This window comes from Muscardinus avellanarius, assembly GCF_963383645.1.
Source record: "Muscardinus avellanarius genome assembly, chromosome: 1".
Classification (NCBI taxonomy): domain Eukaryota; kingdom Metazoa; phylum Chordata; class Mammalia; order Rodentia; family Gliridae; genus Muscardinus; species Muscardinus avellanarius.
In genome coordinates this window covers 194,190,828-194,212,685 of record NC_137786.1, presented here as the reverse complement: position 1 = coordinate 194,212,685, position 21,858 = coordinate 194,190,828, and the positions used below count along the sequence as shown (strand labels likewise).

Sequence of the window (21,858 nt, the reverse complement as noted above, 5' to 3'; positions counted from 1 at the left end):
TAGTAAAATAAGGTGCTAGTAAGATTCATGAAAATTTTAGTTCTAAGTTACCCAATAGAAAATGGTAATAATAATAAGAGCAACTGCAATAGCTTTCACCTTCTGAATGCTTACTATGTGTCACTTGTCACTTTCCATGCAGTACTAGTATATGTCCCAAATACTGGCACGCAAAAGGACTTAGAAATACTTACAATCACACCCTGCAAAGAGCCCATACTGTATTTCCTTTTAGATTCTTTTCTAAGTATTATCATCATTACAGTTTTCTTTTATTCAGTGAATGAAAATGCTTAATAGCAGAGACAAGTTTCTTGCTTTCATAGGCTTTACACTGCAGAAACGTGATTGTTAGGAAGAAAAACAGGTGATGCAAAAGAGTTAATCAGGAATGGCCTCACTAAGGAGATGATTCTTGAACTAAGGCCTGAGTGACACCTCAAACTGCATAAAGATACGTGTCAGAACACTCGGGACAAGGACACCAGAAAGAGCCAAGGCCCTGTGGGAATAAAAGTGATGTGTTCTAGGAAGAGAAGGAAGGCAGTGAGTACAGTATGGGAACAAGGAACAAGAGATTCAGACAAGGAGGGAAGAAGTCGAAGGTGTCACACAATACCTCAGGCAAGGAGTCTGGGTTTCTTCTGAACTAATAGAGAGATTTAAGCAGGGAGAAAAGACAGACTGATCTGTGCTTTTGAAAGGTATTTGAAAGATAAAAAAAAAAGGTATTAGTAAAATAAGATACTAATATAATTCATGTAAATATTAGTTCTAAATTTCCCAAATAACAAAGACTATTTTGACTACTTACTATAGGATAAACTATAGGAGTTGAAGTCAGGAGACCAGTCAGGAGCCTTGGTTTGGGGTACCAGTTGAGGAAATGGGGAGAAGCGAACCAAATGGAGGCAGCGCAAGAAGTAAAGGAGGGGGTAAGACTCAAGGATGACAGGAACCCAAGGTGACACCCATATTCAAATGAGGAACTGGGTGGCATTTCACTGAGACAGGGAAGAAAGAAGAGAATGGGGTGTGACATGATTACTGACTACTGACTATGTGTCAGCCATTGCTCTAGGCATTTAAATGTATTAACCATGAGGAAGACAGTATCAAAACAATTTTCCTGTGCCGGGCGTGGTGGCACACGCTTGTAATCCCCGCGCTTGGGAGGCGGAGACAGGAGGATCGTGCAGGTTCGAAGCCAGCCGTGCTGGCGTAAGAGACCCTGTTTCAAAAATATAAAATAGGTCTGGGAGCGTAGCCCGGAGGTAGAAGGGCTTCCAGGAACCCCAGTACCACAAAAAAAAAAAAAAAAAAAAAAATTTTCCTCACTTTATAGTTGGAGAAACAGAGCCGGGCATGGTGGCGGCAGGCTCGCAATTCCAGCACTTGGGAGGCTGAGACAGAGGATCAAAAGACAGAAGACAGCCTCAGTAACTTAGGCTCTCAGCAACTTAGCAATATTGTTTCAAAATAAAAAATAAGAAAATAGAGCTGGGATGTATTTCAGAGGAAGAATGCCAGATTGCCTCTGGGTTCAATCCCAATACAAAAGAAAAGAAAAGAAAGAAAGAGAAAAGAAGTTGAGGCATAGAGAGAAAGAAACTTGTTTAAAGTCAGACTGCTATGTATTAAAGCTTGACTTTAATCTAGGCAGTCTGACTCTTAACCATTAATTACATTTAATCATACATAAGTATTTTCTAAATATAGAACCACATCATATTTACTATTTTATAATCTTTCATTTTAATTAGGTTGTTTTAACTAAAAATTAAGAGCAAAAATAACTAACTTTATTTTATAAATTATGTTTCTGAAAAAAGGCAAAAATGCTTCACGGTACAAGAATGATAACAAAAATCTTCCCATTATTCACCAAAATAACAATTCAAAAAGTGTCCCAGAGTATTTATTTTCCACCAATTGTCAATTAAAGCAAATTTCTCAGCCCCCAAAATACATTACCAAAACCCTTTCTTCCCACCAGCCTGAGGATATTTTCATGTGGTTAAGTAAGAGTTGTGGCTCATTATAAATCTGTGATTCCAGGTGACAACAAAAATAAGAAATTACACAGGAAATGCAATAATCAGCCTTGCAAAGATTAATATATACACACCTTGGAAACAAAGATGTCAGAAAAAACAATGTTACTAGAAGACATCCTTTTAAAAGCCAAGAGTCTGAATTGAAGTCCAGTATGTATCCGACAGCCCACACGGTACTCACAGAAAGCAACAGCAGCAGGAAGAGCTATTGAGAGATTCAGAATTTTAGAACTTGCCACATATGCTTATTAAGTATATAATGATAATTAGTTCAGTACAAGAACTACTTCCTAAGTAGATAATAACAATCAATATAATAGAATACAGAATTTCACTTCAAAATTAGCTGATTGATAAATTTGAAATTTGAACAATTTACACATCTTGAAAATAATCTTAAAAACCTTGAATTTTATAAAATGCTGCTTACGTGTATTTTATTTTTCTTTCCTCTAAGAAACTGTAGTCTTTTACATAAGTGTTAATGAAAATTGAAATTTTAAAAAAGAATTTCTTTCAAGCTGCATTTTATATCAAAAAGCATAAAGGAACTAAACATAAATCAATATAACGCAAGACTCAATAAGGGGACTATAAAAGCTCAATCTGGGCATCCCCCAATAGAGAAGGCTAGAAGGAACAACTCTGTAAAAAAGATGAACTTGGTTTGGGGCAGGTGGAATTTAAATGCCTAAGGATGACCAGGATGTATCCAAGAGGCAATTAAAAAACCGGGTCTGCTATTTAAAAAGACTTGAGAGTTATTAGTATATTGGTGGCAAAGCCATAAGTGAACAACATACCCAAGACTGTTTGCTGATAGAGAGGGGCCAATCTTGGAGAACATAAAAGTTTAAGGTGAGAAACAAAGTCCCGAAAGGTAACCCAGAAAGCCTAGCCAGAAAGGCAGCATGAGAACCTGGGGGAAAGGCAGGTTTCAGAGACAGCCAGGAAAGAGAGTTTCAAGAACAGAGTAAGTAGCTCTTGGTGCCAAATGTAACATGGAGATCAAGACTGAAATAAGTGTTCAGAATGCTAATGATTCCTATTATTTTTACTAGAATTAAATGAATAAAATGTCTATGAAACAACAGTCTGTTGAATCAGACTGTACTGAAGGCTCTGCATTTGTGCAAGGCAGTCTCTTTAATTACAAAAAACAAGATCTCAAAAGCAAGCAGGGCTTTTGCAGTAGCAAAGAGGAAAAAAAGTTATTTTTTTGCCCTCTCTCTTACCAGTTTGACTTCTCTAGGTCATACCTGGGGACAGGGACGGGACATCTTATCTTTAAAATGTTTCTAATTTCAAGTTGCTTGGTGAAACATAAGAAGCAAGTTTAGATTAAAAAAAAAAGTAAATGCAGCTGTTTGTGGTGGCACACACCTGTAATACCAGTACAGGGTGGGGGAGCAAGTCAGGAGGATCACAGGTTGAGGCCAGCCTCAGCAACTTATAAGAACTTTAGAAACTTATTGAGACCTTATTTCAAAATATATAGCTCAGAGGTAGAATGCCCCTGGGTTCAATCTCCAGTATAAAAACAAAACAAAACAAAGGCAAAATCATAATCTACAAGCAAAATATAGCCTCAGAACTGAGTAAGAATTAAAGATCTTAAAACTCTAAATCTCAGATGTAACTCTCCTCTAGATGGTCATAGTCATACTATTGATTTAGTCAACAAATATTTGAGCACAAGAATGTTCTAGACATTTGGGACACATCAATTAATTTAAGGTCATTCTTTCATGGAGCTTAAATTGTAGCTGGGAAGATAAATAGGCCTATTATATAAAATTTACAGTACAAAAAGCTGAATCACACAGAGCCTTGCAGGCCACTATAAGGCTTTGCTTTTACTCTGGAATAAATGGTGAGACATCACAGAAAACAGATAAATGACAGGGTCTCATTTACATTTTTAAAGATTCATCTCCTGAACTAATACGGCATTGCTGGAGTGGCAAGAAGGGTCAGCTTCTGGACAGAAGCTGAAGGCAGAACTACCCAACCTGTCTTTCTAACAGACCAGATACGTGATTATACTACGATAAGAATCTTACTATAGTTTGGATTTAAATTTCTCTGATGGCTAAAGCTGAACATTTTTTCCTATTTTTATTGGCCATTTGTACGTATTCTGTTGGGACGTATTTGCTTAGTTCATTTGCCCATTTATCAATTGGATTATCTATTTTCTTGCTGTTACTGTTTTGAGTTTTTTATATGCTATATGTAATAAACCTGTCAGGGTAGCTAGCAAAGCTTTTCTCCCATTCTGTAGGTTGTGTCTTCAGTCTGTTAATTATTTCCTTTGCTGTGTAAAAGCTTTTGAATTTGTTACAGACCCATTTATCAATTCTTGTTATTATTTCCTTGGCTACTGGAGTCTTATTCAGGATGTTATTGCTTGTGCCTATATCTTTTTTGTTTTTGGTGGTACTGGGGTTCCTGGAAGCCCTTCTACCTCCGAGCTACACTCCCAGACCTATTTTTACATTTTTATTTGGAAACAGGGTCTCCTAAGCCAGCACGCGTGGCTGGCTTCGAACCTGCGCAATCCTCCTGTCTCTGCCTCCCAAGAGCGGGGATTACAAGCGTGTGCCACCACGCCCAGCATTGTGCCTATATCTTAAAGTATTTTCCCTATGTTTCTTCTAGCAGTTTCAAAATTTCAGGTCTTACATTCAGGTCTTTGATCTACTTTCAATTGATTTTTGTACAAGTGAAAGACAGGAATCCAGTTTTAACCCTTACATATGGGTAAAAAGTTTTTCCAACACCACTTGTTAAAGAGGCTATCCTTTCTCCAAATGTTTTTGACATCTCTGTCAAGAGTAAAATAGCCTAAGATAGCTGGAGCTGCATGGGTTTATCTGTGTCCTCTCTTCTATTCCAGTGGTTTGTTGTCTGTTTTCACGGCAGTACCATGCTGATTTTGTTATTATGACTCTATAGTTTAACTTGAAATTAAGTACTGAGTACTGGTTTCTTTGGTCAGAATTGTTTTAATTATTTGGGGCCTTCTCTGCTTCCATGTGAATTTTACAATTATTTTCTACAGTTCTGAGAAAAATGTCAATGATATTTTGAAAAAAATTGTACTGAATCTATAGATTGCATTCAGTAATATGGCCATTTTAACTATTAATTTTGCCGATTCATGAACATGGGAAGTCTTCCTATCTTCTCCCATTTCTTTAAGTGTTATATAATATCCATACCTTTGATTAGGCTTCCACTTAGAGGCTTTTTTGTTATTATTAGTTTTGTTTTTTAAACTACTGGGAATGACTGTTTTCCTGACTTCTCCCAGCAGGTTTGTTATTACTGTACAAAAAACTTTTTGACTTTCATATGTTGAGTTTGTATACTGCTACTTTATTTAATTTAATCAGATGTAAAAGTCTTCTGATGGAATTCTTAGGGTCTTCTAACTATATGATCATATCAACTGTAAATAGGAATAATTTCACTCCTTCCCTTCCTATTTGTATCCCTTTTATTTACTTCTCTTGCCTAATTGCTTTGGCTTAAATTTCAAGTATTATATTAAGTAAGAGTGGTAACAGTACACATCCTCATCTTGTGGAAACTTTCAAGTTTCCCCCATTCAGGGACTTTGTTTATAGCATTATGTTGAGGTAAGATCTTTCTATACCTAGTTTCTTCAGGGCTTTTATCATGAAGGGCCACTGAATTTTGTTGAAGGCTATTTCTGCATGTTGAGATAATCTGTTTCAGGTTTTTTTTTGGGGTTTTTTTTTGGTGGTACTGAGGGTGGAACCCAGGGACTTTCTACCTCTGGGCTATACTCCCAGACCTATTTTATATTTTATTTGGAAACAGGGTCTCACTAAGTTGCTGAGAACCTCACTAAGTAGCTAAGGCTGGCTTCAAACCTGTGTGATCCTCCTGTCTCAGCCTCCCAAGCATGGGGATTACAAGCATGTGGCACCACGCCTGGCCCTGTTTCAGTTTTTTATACCCTCTTGGTTCAATTCTGGTGGGTTCATATTTGTACCGATTTCTTCTAGATTTTATTTATTTATTAAAATCTGTTTTCAAAATAGTATTTAATGATCTCCTGATTTCAGTAATATTTATTGTAATATCCCCTTTTGGTGTCTAATTTTATTAACTTGGGTGTCTCTCTCTCGTGGTACTAGGGATCAATCCAAGAGCCTCGTGCATGCCAGTGGGCTACATTCCCAGCCCTCTCTCTTTGGGTTAATTTGGCTAAGGATTTATCAATCTTGTTTATCTTTCCAAAGAACCAATTCTTTGTTTCATTAACCTTTGTATTGTTCTTTTAATCTCTATTTCAGTAATTTCAACTCTGCTCTTTATTATTCTCTCCTACTGGTTTTAAACTTAATTGGTTTTTGTTTTTCTAAGATCTTAAGATACATCATTAGGTTATTCTAGATTGCTATCATTTTTTAATGTAGGCACTTGTAGCAATAAACTTCCCTCAAAGAACTGGCTCTGCTTTATCCCACAGAATCAGGAGTTCAGTTTTTGATTATTTTTAGGTCCTACTGGACCCTGAACTGGATGAATCAAGTAGATAACTTGATTTTATGAGCTTATGAATCAGGAAAGGTCTAAATTAGAGAGACAAATTTGAGAGTTTTCAACTTATAGATGCCATGTAGGGAATGAATAGAAAAGAAGTTCAAGGAAAAAAGAAGTTCCAAGGGCATCCTACCAATATGAACTAGCAGAAAAGTAGAGAAGGTGGCAAAGGAGGCTGAGAGGTAACCTTTCTCTTCTCCTTCACATTTCTAAATACAAAATAGGTATACGTATTCATGATGATCCTCTACAGAGAAATCTGGTACCTGTTAGTTTTGAATCACTCTGAATATGTAACTACTAATTTTTGTTAGATAATGCTATCATATTTGAAAAAACAGAAATAATGGAATCAATTCAATACCACATTTTACAAATTCAAGTAATATATTCACTATTGTAACTTAGATTTTCTTTTGCATTTGTTAGAACAAGTTGAACTTCCTTGGACTATTTTTCAGTTCATTTTAAAATTTAGAGGAATTATGCTCAGAAAAATTGCTAAGTTAAAAAAATGAATACAATTTGGATTTCATCTCTCAAAATTCCAGATATTTTATTTTATGAAGTCACATCATGCCTGAGGTTAATAACATTACCATTTTTAAAATCCACCTCTTTATGAGTCTAACAAAATATTTGGAATGTTATTATTTTCCTTTAAAGAAAAATAACTTAATAGTAAACAATTTCTTTAATAAAAGTTTCTATAAAATACCTTGCAACAACAAAGTATTTTTCCTTTTGCTTTTCTAAAAATTGAAACCATCTGCATCTTAGTTCATTCAGTAAACAAATGCAGAACACCATAATATCCACAAGGTAACCTATAGTTTTAGAGCCAGCTATCTGATGACCAGTAAAAGTATAACAATAAAATGCCTAATTTCCAACTTTGGGTTGTAGAGTATATGGGGAAAGTATCATCAGTAGAAACAATGCAGCACAAAGCCAACTCTCTGGTTTTCCATATCAATCTGAAAATAAAACTGTTATATCCCATAAAATAAGACCATATGAAAATACCTCGCATTTCTGTAGCCATTTCCAAAGTCGGAACTTTTGGTTGGCTCTTGTTTTGGCTTCTGTTTTTAGCATGTGAATAATAAGTTGATTTTTGTTTTGTAGGGCCACATCAAGAGGAGTTTGTCCCTTAAAAAAATCAGTTATATTTTTTTATATATCATTGGTGTTAAACACGTTTTCATCAGAATCAAAGACTTGACATATGTATTTTAAGAATAGTTAGCAATTATTGTTTATGTCTATTTTGTGGCAACTGAAAACAAATACTTAGCTTATCATTATTTAAAATTATCAGTCTTTTAACTAAAGATATACTTAACTAAGGGAGATAAATAACTGGTCATACCTTAGCATTTTGGATATCCAGGCTAGAACCAGCCTCCAAAAGTTTATCAACAGCATTAACATTTCCTGCTGTAACTGCCCAGTGAAGAGGAGTGTTTTGGTGTATTTTATCAACAACATTGAGAGAAGGATTAAATTTTAAAAGAAATCCAGTTGGTTCTGGCCTATCTCAAAACAACAACAAAAATACCAAAAAGTATTAATAGGGATGATGATTTGAGGATAAATACAAATAATAAATCAGTTAACCAACTAGTAAGTATTCTGAACTAAGGAACTGCTTTGTGCAGAGTTCTAATCTAGGTACTAATAGAAGAGATTAAAAAATTTAAGAAGACATCTATATATTAAATGATAGGCTGTTATACACATAATATAATTTAAATATTAATATAGCAGAATAAAGATAAAGACCTTACTTTCATGCTGTTGATTTATTAACATTTTTTAAATTGTAGATTTAGCTTTGGCCAATAATAAATGCTATTTATTCAATTAATAATTAAATGTATTAATGTTATATTGCTATATCTGAGCAGATAAGCCAAATGCTAATTTTATACTCTCTTAGTCAGTTACTAAATGAAGCAATTAAAAGTACAGGTTGAATATCCCTTATCCATAATGCCTGGAACTAAAATGATAAGACTTTGGATTATTAAATTTTAGAATATTTACACATATATAATGAGATTTGGAGGAATGGGATTCAAATCTAAACAAGAAATTCATTTATGCCTAATATACACATAGCCTGAAGTTCTATTTTTAGTAATTTTGTACATGAAACAATTTCATGATGTGGAATTTTATACTGTGACATCACAATTTACCTCAAAAGTTTCAGATTTTGAGCCAAACTTGGTGGCGCAAGCTTGTAATCCCAGCATTCGGGAGGCTGAGACTGGAGGATTGTGGTTCGTGGACAGCCTCAGCTACTTAGTGAGGCCCTCTGCAACTCAGTGAGATCCGGTTTCAAAATAAAGAATAAAAAATAGGGCTGGGGGTGTAGCTCTGAGGTCAAATGCCCCTGGCTTCCATCCCCAGACCCACACACAGAAAAAAAAGTTTCAGATATTGAAATATTTCAGATTTTCAGAGGAGGAATGTTCAACCTGTAGCATTCTAAAATATTTGTACATTTTAGAAAGCTATACAATAGAAGACAGAATTCAATAAAACATTTTTACTATACCATTAATACTTTCCCTTTTTCATATTCAAGAAACTCTCAATTATAACAATATTCTACTTTGATTATTCAATGAAGATTTCCAGAGGCTAAAATGACTTCAGAGTAATCAATAAAGAGAAAATGGTTTTCCTTCTTCTTTCTCTCTTTCCCTTTTTTTCTTTCATATTAGGGATTAAAACCAGAAGTATTCTACCTCTGCGCTACATCCTCAGCCATTTTTTTAACTTTTATTTAGAAAAATAGTCTAAGTTGTCCAGTCTAGTCTCCAACTTGCTGTTTTCCTGTCTCAGTCTCCAAGCTGGGATTACAGGCATGTATCAGTGTATACCAGTGAGAAAATAGTTTCTAACAAAATTTGACCCTTAGCTCCACCATTTTACTTTTTTAAAAAGGGGCGGGGAGAGAGCCAGGCATGGTGGCACATGCCTCTAAACCCTGTACTTGGGAGGCTGAGACCCAAGAACTTCAGCAACTTAACAAGGTCCTGTCCCAAAATAAAAATAAGTCTGGGGGTACAGCTTAGAGGTAGAAGGCCCCTGAGTTCAATTTCTAGTAATGCACACACACACACACACACACACACACACACACACACACACTCTGGCACAAAACAAACAAAACCCACCAGCGTTAGAAAGAATTTCCTAGAAGAAAAATCCAATTGAAAAACAGAACTGACAATTTGGTACAAAGGTAGAAACAATGATAAAGTGGAAACTGCAGTATGTGTTTGCATAGATGAACACCAGAAGTTGGAATACATGGTGGTCATTAATTACATGGTTACAAATTATACAGAAAAATATAAGTATATAAATTTCTGATGTGAACAGTGAACATTTAAACAGACTCTTATTATTTTCTGAGCAGTCAATAGCAAGGTCAGACAATCTAAAAACATGTTATTTTCTAGAAAGCACATTTAATGTCTAGATTTCAAATTATAAGAACATTTAAACTTGTAACCATCTTTTTTCCTCTCCCTCTCTCTCTCTTTTTTTTTTTTTTTTTTTGGCCCAGGGAATTCAACCTCTGAGCTACACTCCCAGCCCTTTTTTTTTTAATTTTTTTTTTTTTGAGACAGCATCTCACTAAGTTGCTGAAACTATCCCTGAATCTGTGATCCTCCTGTCTTAGCTTCCCAAGTACTGGGATTACAGATATTTGCCAAAAAACCCAGCTTGTAGCCAACTTTTAAAAATGCAAAAGAAATTCCAGCATGGTGGCACATACTTGTAATCCTAGTACTTGGGAGCCTGAGACAGGAGAATCGCAGATTCCAAACCAGCCTCAGCAACTAGTGAGACTCTGTTTCAAAACAAAATAACAGGGCTGGGGGTGTCACTTAGAGGTAGAACACCCCTAGATTCCATCTCCAGTACCATGCCAAAAAAAAAAAAAAAAAAGGTAAATAATAGAAAGAAGTACTAAGAAGAATGAAATATCAGTGATGTTAACAAACATTTGCTAAGGAACTTTTTGTTGTATAAGGAAATATTTTTCTTATTAGTGGTTTTCAAACTTTTTATCAAAACTATCAGAAAAAAGAAAATGTATTGCCATGGTGCATTTCTAACTAAAATGATCTTAAAAGTCCATATCACAGACCCAGGGTGGGAATCATCTTCATCAGCATGTACTATCACCTCACATAGACTAAAATACTTAAAATTTATATACATAGAAAAAGAAGCTGTAGGAACTAAAACTCAGATGGAGGCAATTTAATTGAACTCACCCAATTACTTTATGAGCTGATAACATGAGAGGTGTCTGCCCGTTTACATCTGTCATATTCACACTCTATTCAAAAAGAAAAATCAGTTAACAAAACCATAAACAGTCAGAAGTCTCTTTGTTAACAGAAATACTTCTTTAATATATTCAGCACCACTATTATTTCTACAAAAAGGGTTCAAATATTATTTGTGTAAAAAATGTTCACCGTTGCTTTCAATAAGGTAAAAATCCATGAACATCTCTGTATATATATTTTTTGCATTACTGAGGATGAATCCAAGGGGCTTTCTATCTTCGAGTTATACCTCCAGCCCTATTTTTTATTCTTTATTTTGAAACAGGATCACATTGAGTTGCAAAGGGCCTAAGTAGCTGAGGCTGTTCTTGAACAGCAATCCTCCTACCTCAGCCTCCCAAATGTTGGAATTATAAGCATGCACACCACGCCCAGCTCTATAAAATATTTTTAAAGGAAAAATCTGAATATATGATGAAAACTGTTATGTGATGTGAATGGAGGGCAGCTAGGAAGAAAAGTAAAAACCTACTATCAAACTTAAGAGATGCAGAGACGCTGGGAGTCACCTAATTTAGAACTCCATCGATAAATGAATTCATGCTATTATTTCTCAAACAGTTATCCAGTCGCCACGTAAACACTTGTAGTAAGACTGAACTCACTACCTTCTGAGGACACATGTACTTTTGGACTTATTTTAAGTAGCAAATAGCAAACATGAAAAATTATTTTTATTATTCAAAATAGAGAGAGGGTAAAAGGAGCAAATCATATCCTGAGGAGAATATGCTCCTTTAATAAAATAGGTCCAGGTCTGAGGTGTGTAATAATGGTTCTAACCAAGCCAAAGACAAAGAGTTTCAGTAACTGAAGAGTCTTACAGGCTTTGGAGGAAGAGCATTTGGAAAGAAGCCCTAAGAGAAGCAGCAAGGACTCCTCATACATTCTCCTTAAATGAAACCAAGAGGTTATAATTATTCTACGTCAACTGTCTAAGTCTGAGAGAAAGTGCTTATTTAAAGGGAGCACAATTACTCCAACAGCATTTGTGCAAACATGTTTCCATGACTATCCCAGGTCAGACTGTTAATATATAAACTACTTTGCTACCAGAAGGTATATTCCAGGCAAGTACAGCTGACGGTGAAACTCCCACTGCCAATAACCTATAATTTATCCTCTGCCTCTTAAGGCAAGTCATTTTTCATGGAATTACTATAGAGAACAATAAGAAGTATACACTGAAATTGGCCTCCCATTTGGGCTCAAATAATAAAAGCAAATGATGGGTTAATTTAGTGATTTGACTACCATTTCTACATTCAATGAGAAACAAAATATAGGCTTTGAAGTCATTTATTTTTTAAAAAAAAACTGCAAATTACTGGGCTCACGAGAAACTATTACAGGTTTGCAAGTTTCAGAAACATATATTATATGCTACTGAGCTAAATGACTGCCCTTTTCCTTCAGTGAAACTAAAAACATAGCATTTAATAGACTTACTAAGGATAATCTTTTAATATCTGTATATTCATCAACTTCCACTTTTAAAAATAAGAACAGACTACAACTAATAATCTCCTTAATCTTTTTAGATTATAGTAGCTAGAGTATAAGGTTTATTTCAAAACATACTTGTCCCTTTGAGATAAGATATGCTATAATAGACATGTGTTGGAATAATACTGCCAGATGAATGCTGCTGAATCCTTCTCCATCAATGAGAGTGGGGTCTGCACCATGCTGGAGTAACAATATGACCATAGGTAAATGTCCTTGTCTGTAAATAGAAGACAAAACTGCATGCTATATTCTGTTGAAAACTATTTAGGCAGAAAAAAAAAGAAACTAATATCCTAAAACATGAGAGATTTTGATTAAATATAAAGATCATTTTCTAAAAGTAAGATTTTTGAAACACTACAGATTGAACAAATGTCTTTTACTTGGAAGCTCCCAAATTAGAACTATATGCATAGTCCTTGAGGGCAAGTGATAAATTTGACAACCTCCCAATCTGACTGAAAACTTATGTTGCTACCATGTGTAAATAATAATTTTATATGACTAATGCTAACAATAAATACTTTAAAAGCCCTTTGACTTCACTGTTGCTGTTTTGAAAACAAAACAAAAAAATGCATGGTGACGCAAGCTTGTAATCCCCATGCTTGGGAGGCAGAGACAGGAGGATCATGCAGGTTCAAAGCCAGCCTTGCTGGCTTAAGAGACCCAGTTTCCAAATTTAAAAACATAAAAAAAAAAAAAAATAGGTCTGGGAGTGTGTAGCCCGGAGGTAGAAGGGTTCCATCCCCAGTACCACCAAAAAAAAAAAAAAAAAAAAAAAAAAAATCGTCATTCAGATGTGCAATACTTTCTCTCCTTTTTTTTTTTCTTTTTGGTACTGGGGATTGAACCCTAGGGCTTTCTACCTTTGAGCTATATCCCCAGATTTTGTTTTTTATTTTAAAATGGAGTTTTGCTAAGTTGCTGAGGCTAGCGTTTAAAGTGCGATCGATCCTCTTGTCTCATCCTCCCAAGTATTAGGATTATAGGCTTGTGCTACCATGCCCTAAGAAACGTACATTGTTTTACTCAAATATTGTTCACTTTCATGTAAAGAACTGTACTCTAGTAACTTAAAGGGGGTTGAGTTACCCTCTAGACTTGTCAAAACTCTTTATGGAGAAAAGCTTCCGCTCCTTGCTTTACGGGGACAATTACTCACTTCTATTTCAGGTTCATGCCAACCAGAGAGCAGAATTAAAACAAAATAAGAAGCCACTAAGTGTCCAGATATATTCCTTTCGCTTCAGAAGCTCTTTTTATTTTGATGCAGGGTCTCGCTAAATTGCTGGGGATGGCCTTGAACCCCTGATCCTCCTGTCTTAGCCTTCCAAGTACTGGGATTACAGGTGTGCCCCACCAGGCCTGGCTAAGATACATTTATTCTGAAATAGAATATCATTAAGATAAAATTACAACTATAATTACCAAATTGGCATCTATCAAAAGGCTGAACTGATTAAGTTCACAGTTCACTAAACTATTGCTTTTATTCAGATGACAAAATATAAAAGATGTTCATTCTATTTATACCAAAGAAAGTATAACATTAATATTTGGGTTTGATAATCATAATGAAGCCCTAAATTAAACACCAAAAGATCCCTTCTGGGAATGCTTTAAAACTGTAATTTCTTTTTAAACAAAGTGGGGAGGGGAAAGCCCTTCAAACTGTCTGCCTCTGTGGTTTGCCACATAGTATCTACCAGCCATATACAGCTATTTAATTTCAGGAGTTCAAGAAACCTTACCGGATGGCCCAGTGAAGAGGAGTAGAATTTAAATCTCCACCCAACTGATCTACAACAGCACCTTTTGAAATATAAAACCTATTAAAAACAGACACAAATGAAAATACGATTTGAAACTTTAAATTCATAGACAGAAAACACCAAATTTTTCTTAGTAATAAATGTATTAGAAAACAGAAATTATAATAATAGCTCTCCTTAAGGGACCCAGATATACAGAAGTCTCAAAAATTTAAATGGCTAGACAAATCCCTGGTGAAACATTCTTAACATCATTAATTAATTCTAAGTAATTAATTCTAAGTAAGTAATTATTCCTGCCATAAATTGGCATTCCATTCCATTATAACTCACATATCAAACACGTGATAACTACTCACAGTACTCTTAAAATACTTTACATTCAAAAGGTTTAGGATCAGACAGATATTTTCCTTCACTTGGAAGAAAAAAGGTAAAATTATGTCACTTTTAACAGTTCAAAATTAGAATCATCATGGGGGAATATTCTAAAAGTAGTAAACATTTAATTTAAAATCCTTTCAGAAAAGTTAGACATTTGAATGTTTTGCTCTCTACTTTGGGACATAGATATGATACACTGAACAAAGTTAATATTATGAGAATGATTTTCTTCTGTGGCTTTTAAGAGTTCATTTCATTATTTCAAAGTATTATATTATCATATTATCTAAATAATATACCAGGAGTTTTCCTATGACTATGATGTATTTTAGAATATTGTAAATTTCCAGGTATGGTGGCGCACGCTTGTAATCCCTGCACTTGGGAGGCTGAGACAGGAGGAACAAGCAGGTTCGAAGCCAGCCTCAGCTACTTAGTGAGGCTTTCAACAACTTAGTGAGACCCTGTTTCCAAATAAAATATAAAATAGGTCTGAGAGTGTAGCCCAGAGGTAGAAGGCCCCTGGGTTTTACCCCCAGTACAAAAAAAAAAAATTGTAAACTAGAGTTATAATTTTTAAACTTCAAGGATTTTAATATATAATTCCATAATATAAATTATATGTATATTCCCATTTTCATTTACTTTTTATAAATATAAGGTATAAAACAAACATAAAATAATGAGTAGGCAGTAAGGCTTTATGAAGGGAAATATTTTATACAATCTGATACATGCCCACCTAAAAATGTATTCCACATTTAATTTTATATTGTGTGTGTGTGTGTGTGTGTGTGTGTGTGTGTGTGTGTGTGTGTGGTGCTGAGGATTGAACTCAGGGGTATTCTACCTCCAAGCTATACCCCCAGCCCTAATTTTTATTCTTTATTTTGAAATAAGGTGTCACTAAGTAGCTGAGGCTGGCCGTGAACTGTGATCCTCCTGTCTCAGCCTCTCATGTACTGGGATTACAAGTGTGCACCACCATCTCCAGCTCACATTTAAGTTTTTAAAAAGGCTCAATTCCCTACTTACCTATTCCTCCTAACATTACAGTATAAAATATCACAATGTCTCTTCTAAAAATGGAATATTTTTCTATCCTGAAAAAGTTTGTTTTGTTATGCTTTTTCTTTTAAGAAAAAAGTTCACTTTCACTTCCTAACAAATATCTTTATGATGCCCCCGTCATCTTTCTCTAATTTTTCTCACTGGACCAGTGAGAGTCCTGGATTGGATGATCTCTAAGTTCTTCAACTTTATAAAAATAGACATGTGTATTAAAGAGTTCCAAGGATTTATTTATAAGATTACAAATGGTTTAGTACTCAGACTTGAAGAAAAAGACAAATGAAAGGAAGGTCCAGTGTCATAAATACACAATTAACATACATCTATCCCATCTTACTTTACAAGATCCAGCCTGTTGTTTATAGCAGCCCAATGAAGAAGTGATACATTTTCTTTGTCTGGTTGCCTGACATCATATCCGGCTTCTACCAACTCTTTACATCGCTCAAAAATCCCGTATCTTAAGTTAAAAAAAAAAAAAAGAAAGCCATAGTTTATACCATTAAAATCAATGCAAATACCAAAAATTTCTTCCTTTTACCATGTCTTTTATTTAACCAGACTTTTTTTCTTTTTACAATTTCTTTTATCCAAATTTTCTGACAACACAGAAATAAAATACAGTTGTCTTTCTGCATCCACAAAGGATTGGATCCAGGATCCTATGAATACCAAAACCCATGGATGTTTAAGTCCTTTATATAAAAAGGCATAGTGTTTGTTTGTTTGTTTTTGGTGGTACTGGCGTTCCTGGAAGCACTTCTACCTCTGGGCTACACTCCCAGACCTATTTTATACTTTTTTTATTTTTGGAAACAGGGTCTCTTAGGCCAGCACGGCTGGCTTCGATCCTCCTGTCTCTGCCTCCTGAGCTCAAGGATTACAAGCATGGGCCACCACGCCCAGGCAAGGTATAGTATTTGCATACAAATTTATATACCCTCCCGTATACTTTATATCATCTCTAAATTACTTGCAACATCTAATACAATGCGAAGACTATGTAAATATAGCCAATTTTTATACTGTATTCTGTATTATATAAGCAATTAATGACAGGGAAAAAAAGATTATACATTTTTAGTACAGACATAATTTTTTTTCAGAATATTTTGACCCAAGGATGGTTGAAGCTTTAATTGACTGAATCTATAATGCAGAACCTGCAGACACACAGGGCTAACTGTAATTAACAAAGACATGTACAAAGGGGACATAGTATAAAGCTACACAGAAAAAGCAAACCTGGTTTCCTTTCTGATCAGACTAATCCATTTAGAGTTGAACTTGATTTCCTTAAACTTTAACCCTCACATTTGCCCTCTGTCAGTAGGTTTTAGTTGATCCTCCACCATGTGCCAAAAGCACATGATGCTGACTCCTGACTACAGTCTTATCCTGGAATCAAACCAAACCCACGCACTAACCTCACAATGTAAGAAAAACACTAAAAGCAAACCTGAAATGGAATATATTCAAAATATGAACATGATATAGGTTTAGCAGAGAAAGAAATGATGAGCTTTTCCTTGAGGAAAGGAAACATGACATACAAGCTATATTTACAGGGTGACAAAAGAAAAGATGGCATCTGGGGTAAGAGGAATAGCATATACAAAAATCAGAGATGCAGCTATGGTGGTGGTACATGCCTGTAATCACAGCTACTCAGGAAACTGAGATAGGAGGACCACAGGTTTGGGGCCAGTCTAAGAAACTTAGATCCTGTCTCAAAAATTTAAAAAATATTTTAAAGGCCTGAGGATTTAGTTCAGTGATAAGAGTGCCCCTGGTTTCAAACACTAACTAGTACCAAAAAAAAAAAAAAAAAAAAAAAAAAAAATCAAGGCCAGGCATGGTGGCTCACGCTTGTAATCCCAGCATTTGGGAGGCGGAAACCATAGGATAGCGGTTCACAGACAGCCTCAGCTACTTAGCGAGACTCTTCACAATTCAGTGAGACCTTGTTTCAAAAAATAAAAAAAGACTAAAAGACTAAAAAAATAGGGCTAGGGACGTGTATCTTGGAGGCAGAATGCCCCTGGGTTCCATTCCCAGCACTGCAAAATAAAAAATAAATAAATTTTAAAAATATCAGAGATGTTAAATACAGCATGGATATTCAGAGAAATATGAACAACTTAGCAATGCTGTAGTATAAAGCAAGGAGACGGCAGCAAAAGAGATAAGGTCATAAGAGGTAAACAAAGACCACGAAGGCCTTCTAGGCCACGTTGTGAAGTTTAGACTTTATCGTTAAAGTATAAATCAATAAAAGACACCAGTAAAGGATTTAAAAGAGAAAAATATTCAGACTGAGTTTTTTGGGGGTTTTTTTGCTTGCAGTACCAGGGATGGAACCCAGGGGCATTCTACCTCCATCCTACACCCACCCCCAGCCCCATTTTTTTATTCTTTATTTTTAAACAGGGTCTCACTGAGTTGCACAGGGCCTCACTAAGTAGTAGCTGAGGCTGTCCGCAAACTGCGATCCTCCTGTCTCAGCCTCCCAAATGCTGGGATTACAAGCATGTGCCACCACGCCTGGCTCAGACTGAGTTTTAAGGAAGATCACATGAGCGGGAGTGTGGAAGCTGCTCAGAACAGGGTGAGAACAGAAATTAAGCCAGTTTAGAAGCTGTTGGAACAAATACAGGAGAGAGGCAATGAGAGCCTGAAGTATGAAACAGTACTGGAAAAGGATTGCACCTGAGAGATGCTTAACCAGCTATTAGAATGAGAAGTACCTTTCTATACTGCTTTAATAATTTTTAAATCAACTATTAGCATCATTTCCTTTCACTAAAAACAAAAGTCCCAAGAGACCTTTTAGCAGTTTCTTTTAAACTCTATCTACCTAGAAGGACCTAAAAGTTATATGTCCTCAAAGTCAAACACCAAACCAAACCAAATAGTAAAAACTGTCTCCTGTTCCCACACTGTCAAATTAGAATAATTTCTACCGTATCAAAATGTTTGTGTGTATATTTGGGGCACTTTTAAAAAGGCAAAGACATGATGTGACAGTGCTAAGCAAAAATATTGAGTAGATTTTTTTATAATAATACAAGACATATTTATATTTTCCATCTTTTAAATGTCAACTTTTAACATTTTATTGGAAAAGAAACACTCCCTTTATTTGAGAAACATAAGAGTACATATAAATTTGGAGTTGGTAATTTAGAAAACTTAGGCACATATATGCAATCACAAACACACACACATCCCAAATACTACTTAAATGTCTCTCTACAACCATTAGAGAAGGTTCAAGATCTAAAGGAAATTTTAAGAGATGAGATTTTTTGAGATTCCCAATGACTATAACACAATTTCTCACATTTTCTGATAATTTAAATGTTTCCATTCTACTTAAAGCAAATATTGATCTTAAGCACACTCTATCTTCATATAAGTAATATCAAATAATATTCACATAGAGTTCCTGAGGCCTTTAAAGTTCATATAAGCTGGTCATTAGAATACATTGATAATTGCCAATATTTATTCATTCATTCATTTATTTATTTATTTATTTATTTATTTATTTATTTATTTATTTATTTATTTTGGTGGTACTGGGGTTCCTTGAAACCCTTCTACCTGAAGGCTACACTCCCAGACCTATTTTATATTTTTATTTGGAAACAGGGTCTCTTAAGCCAGCGCGGCTGGCTTCAAACCTGCACGATACTCCTGTCTCCGCCTCCCAAACGCAGGGATTATAGGCGTGCGCCACCGCGCCCGGCTGCCAATGTATTTTTAACAAACATAAACATTAGTCAATGTTTAAACCAAACAGGTTAATAACCAAGCACCTTTGCTTTGCTTTCAAAAGAAATTATATCAAGTTAGTGTGGTAACACTAGTTACTTTCATGTTGATTAGATAGATGGGCATAGTCTACATTGATGGGCAATTAGATTTACACTTGATTACTAAAAAACTGAATTCCTACTTAATGCATCTGACAGACAAAAAACTTCAAAATATATTCACGGTAAGAGGCAAGGTAGCTGCTAATTATTAACAAGATTCATGGGGGTGAATGTTGTAAATAACTGACTTAACATAAATACCCACATATAGCAATCTTAAATAGAAACTTTAAAATATATTTCTATTTTCAGTGCAAGCAAAACAAACCCATAATGTGTTTCAAGTGGTCAGAGAATATATTTCTACTTTATTATCTTTCTTCCATTGTACCCAGAACACAATAATGCAGGAAGAGCTCAATAAGTAAATAATTGCTGAAATATATCCACAAACCTATGAGCTGACATTTCCCAACTTGTCTATATATTTAGGTCATGGTACATTTTATGTTGAAATTCAGAGGTTGTCTTGGTGTCATTCTAAATCATTCATTCATCCAACAAACATTTACTGGGCACCTAATAGACGATAGGAACGGTGGAAAACCCCTAGGGCTACAAAGACAAAGAAGATAAACTTTTTTGCTCGTGATCTAATGAGAAAGCCTGGTACATGAGCAATTAAGTACACTGTACTAAGTGTTCTGATGCTAGTATGAGAAACATACAGTGTGGCTATCAATGAACTACCAGTGTGAAGTGAAGAAAACGAGTTCATGAAGCACCACGAACTGCACATACATTATTGTAATTCAACAGAATATAAGGATAAAGCATTTGGAAGACTTACTGAGTAGCTTTGACAATGTCACAGTTACTAGAGTCCTCTATAAGAGGAAGAACTTCTCTTGCCTTTGCAAGTTCTTTGTTCTCATGTGCACAGATGCCATGTCGACCAAATCCTGGAGGGTGGAGGCCACGGCTGTGATTCCTGCACTGAAAAATAACAGCAATTTGACAAAGCATATAAAAGAATTAATGTCGTATCTAATTACATAATGAAGCATGTGCTACCTACCAACAATATCTATGTCAATAAATTAGAATTATTTTGTAACCTTAAGTGAATTCTAGGGAATATTTTCTTTATTTTAATTCTGTTCACTAGAAAAGGTGCTTAATATTAGAAAAATTAAAATTATATCTCTTATTCTAAGAAAAAGGTCATCCAGAAAAACACAAATTACTTATTACTTGCACTGGATAGAGGATCATGGCTACTAACATCACAGGAAGGTGTCAAGCCCCTGCTTTGGGGAGGTTGTGGTGGACAAGTGCTAAGGATACTCACTCATGCAGTAAGCTCTTATATTATCCCTCCCCTTTGAATAAGGGTGCAACCTGTGACTTTTAAACAATGGGCTATGGCAAAAGATGGGATGTTATTCTGTATAAGATTGTCTAAGCAGATCCTTCTGCTGGTCTTGGGAAAGCAAACTGCTGTGGTACCAAAGGGGCTATGAGAGGGCCACACTGCAAAAAACCTCAAACAACCTCAAAAAATGAAAGTATTCCTGGCTGACAGCTAGCAAGAAAACAGATCTTGATCAGAGATGCATGAAGAACTGAATTCTGCCAACAGCCACATGAGCATGGAAGTGGACCCTGAGGCCCTTGGAATGGGACATAGCCTTGATATCAGCCTTGTGAGATCTTGAGCAAAGGACAAAGATAAGTTGTGCCTGGACTCCAGAAACCGAAACTATGAAATAATAAATAGATGTTGTTTTAAGCCACTAAAATGTAAAAATTTGTTATGTAGCAACAGATATCTAATACAGAAGTGACTGCAGCATTCTGGGAGGGTAAAAAGAATCACTGTCAAACTAGTCCCATCAACTAAATCAGCAAATGTAATATTCAGACCATATATTTAAAAGCAGGAACAAACGGCAAAGTTAATTTTTTTTCTTTTTGGTGATACTAGGGTTCCTGGAAACCCTTCTACCTCCGGGCTACACTCCCAGACCCATTTTCTATATTTTTTTAAATTTGGAAACAGGGTCTCCTAAGCCAGCGAGGCTGGCTTTGAACCTACACAATCTTCCTGTCTCTGCCTCCCAAGTGCAGGGATTACAAGCGTGCGCCACCATGCCTGGCTTCTTTAAAGTTTTAGATTTACTTGTCAAAAAGATTATTTCTAATCTGAAAAACTGAACTGAGACCTTAGCATAACCCAATACAGAATTCTCCAAAACGACTAAGAAAAGCCAATGGGACA

The 21,858-nt window shown here is 35.4% G+C and overlaps 1 protein-coding gene across 1 annotated transcript in view; it reads right to left on the bottom strand.

Annotated features, from left to right (window-relative positions):
• ZDHHC13 (zDHHC palmitoyltransferase 13) overlaps nt 1-20,570 on the bottom strand; it is a gene marked incomplete at its 3' end in the record, with an annotated part of 40,565 nt that extends 19,995 nt beyond the window's left edge. Inside the window, exons 1-8 of the mRNA XM_080706317.1 lie at nt 20,428-20,570; nt 16,094-16,216; nt 14,281-14,358; nt 12,599-12,743; nt 10,940-11,004; nt 8,008-8,170; nt 7,662-7,787; nt 2,129-2,262 (exon numbers count right to left, since the gene is read on the bottom strand). Of these exons, the coding sequence (XP_080562443.1) occupies nt 2,129-2,262; nt 7,662-7,787; nt 8,008-8,170; nt 10,940-11,004; nt 12,599-12,727 (617 nt within the window). The 5' untranslated portion in view covers nt 12,728-12,743; nt 14,281-14,358; nt 16,094-16,216; nt 20,428-20,570. The remainder of the gene's footprint in view (nt 1-2,128; nt 2,263-7,661; nt 7,788-8,007; nt 8,171-10,939; nt 11,005-12,598; nt 12,744-14,280; nt 14,359-16,093; nt 16,217-20,427) is intronic.
• Nucleotides 20,571-21,858: the final 1,288 nt, after the last annotated feature.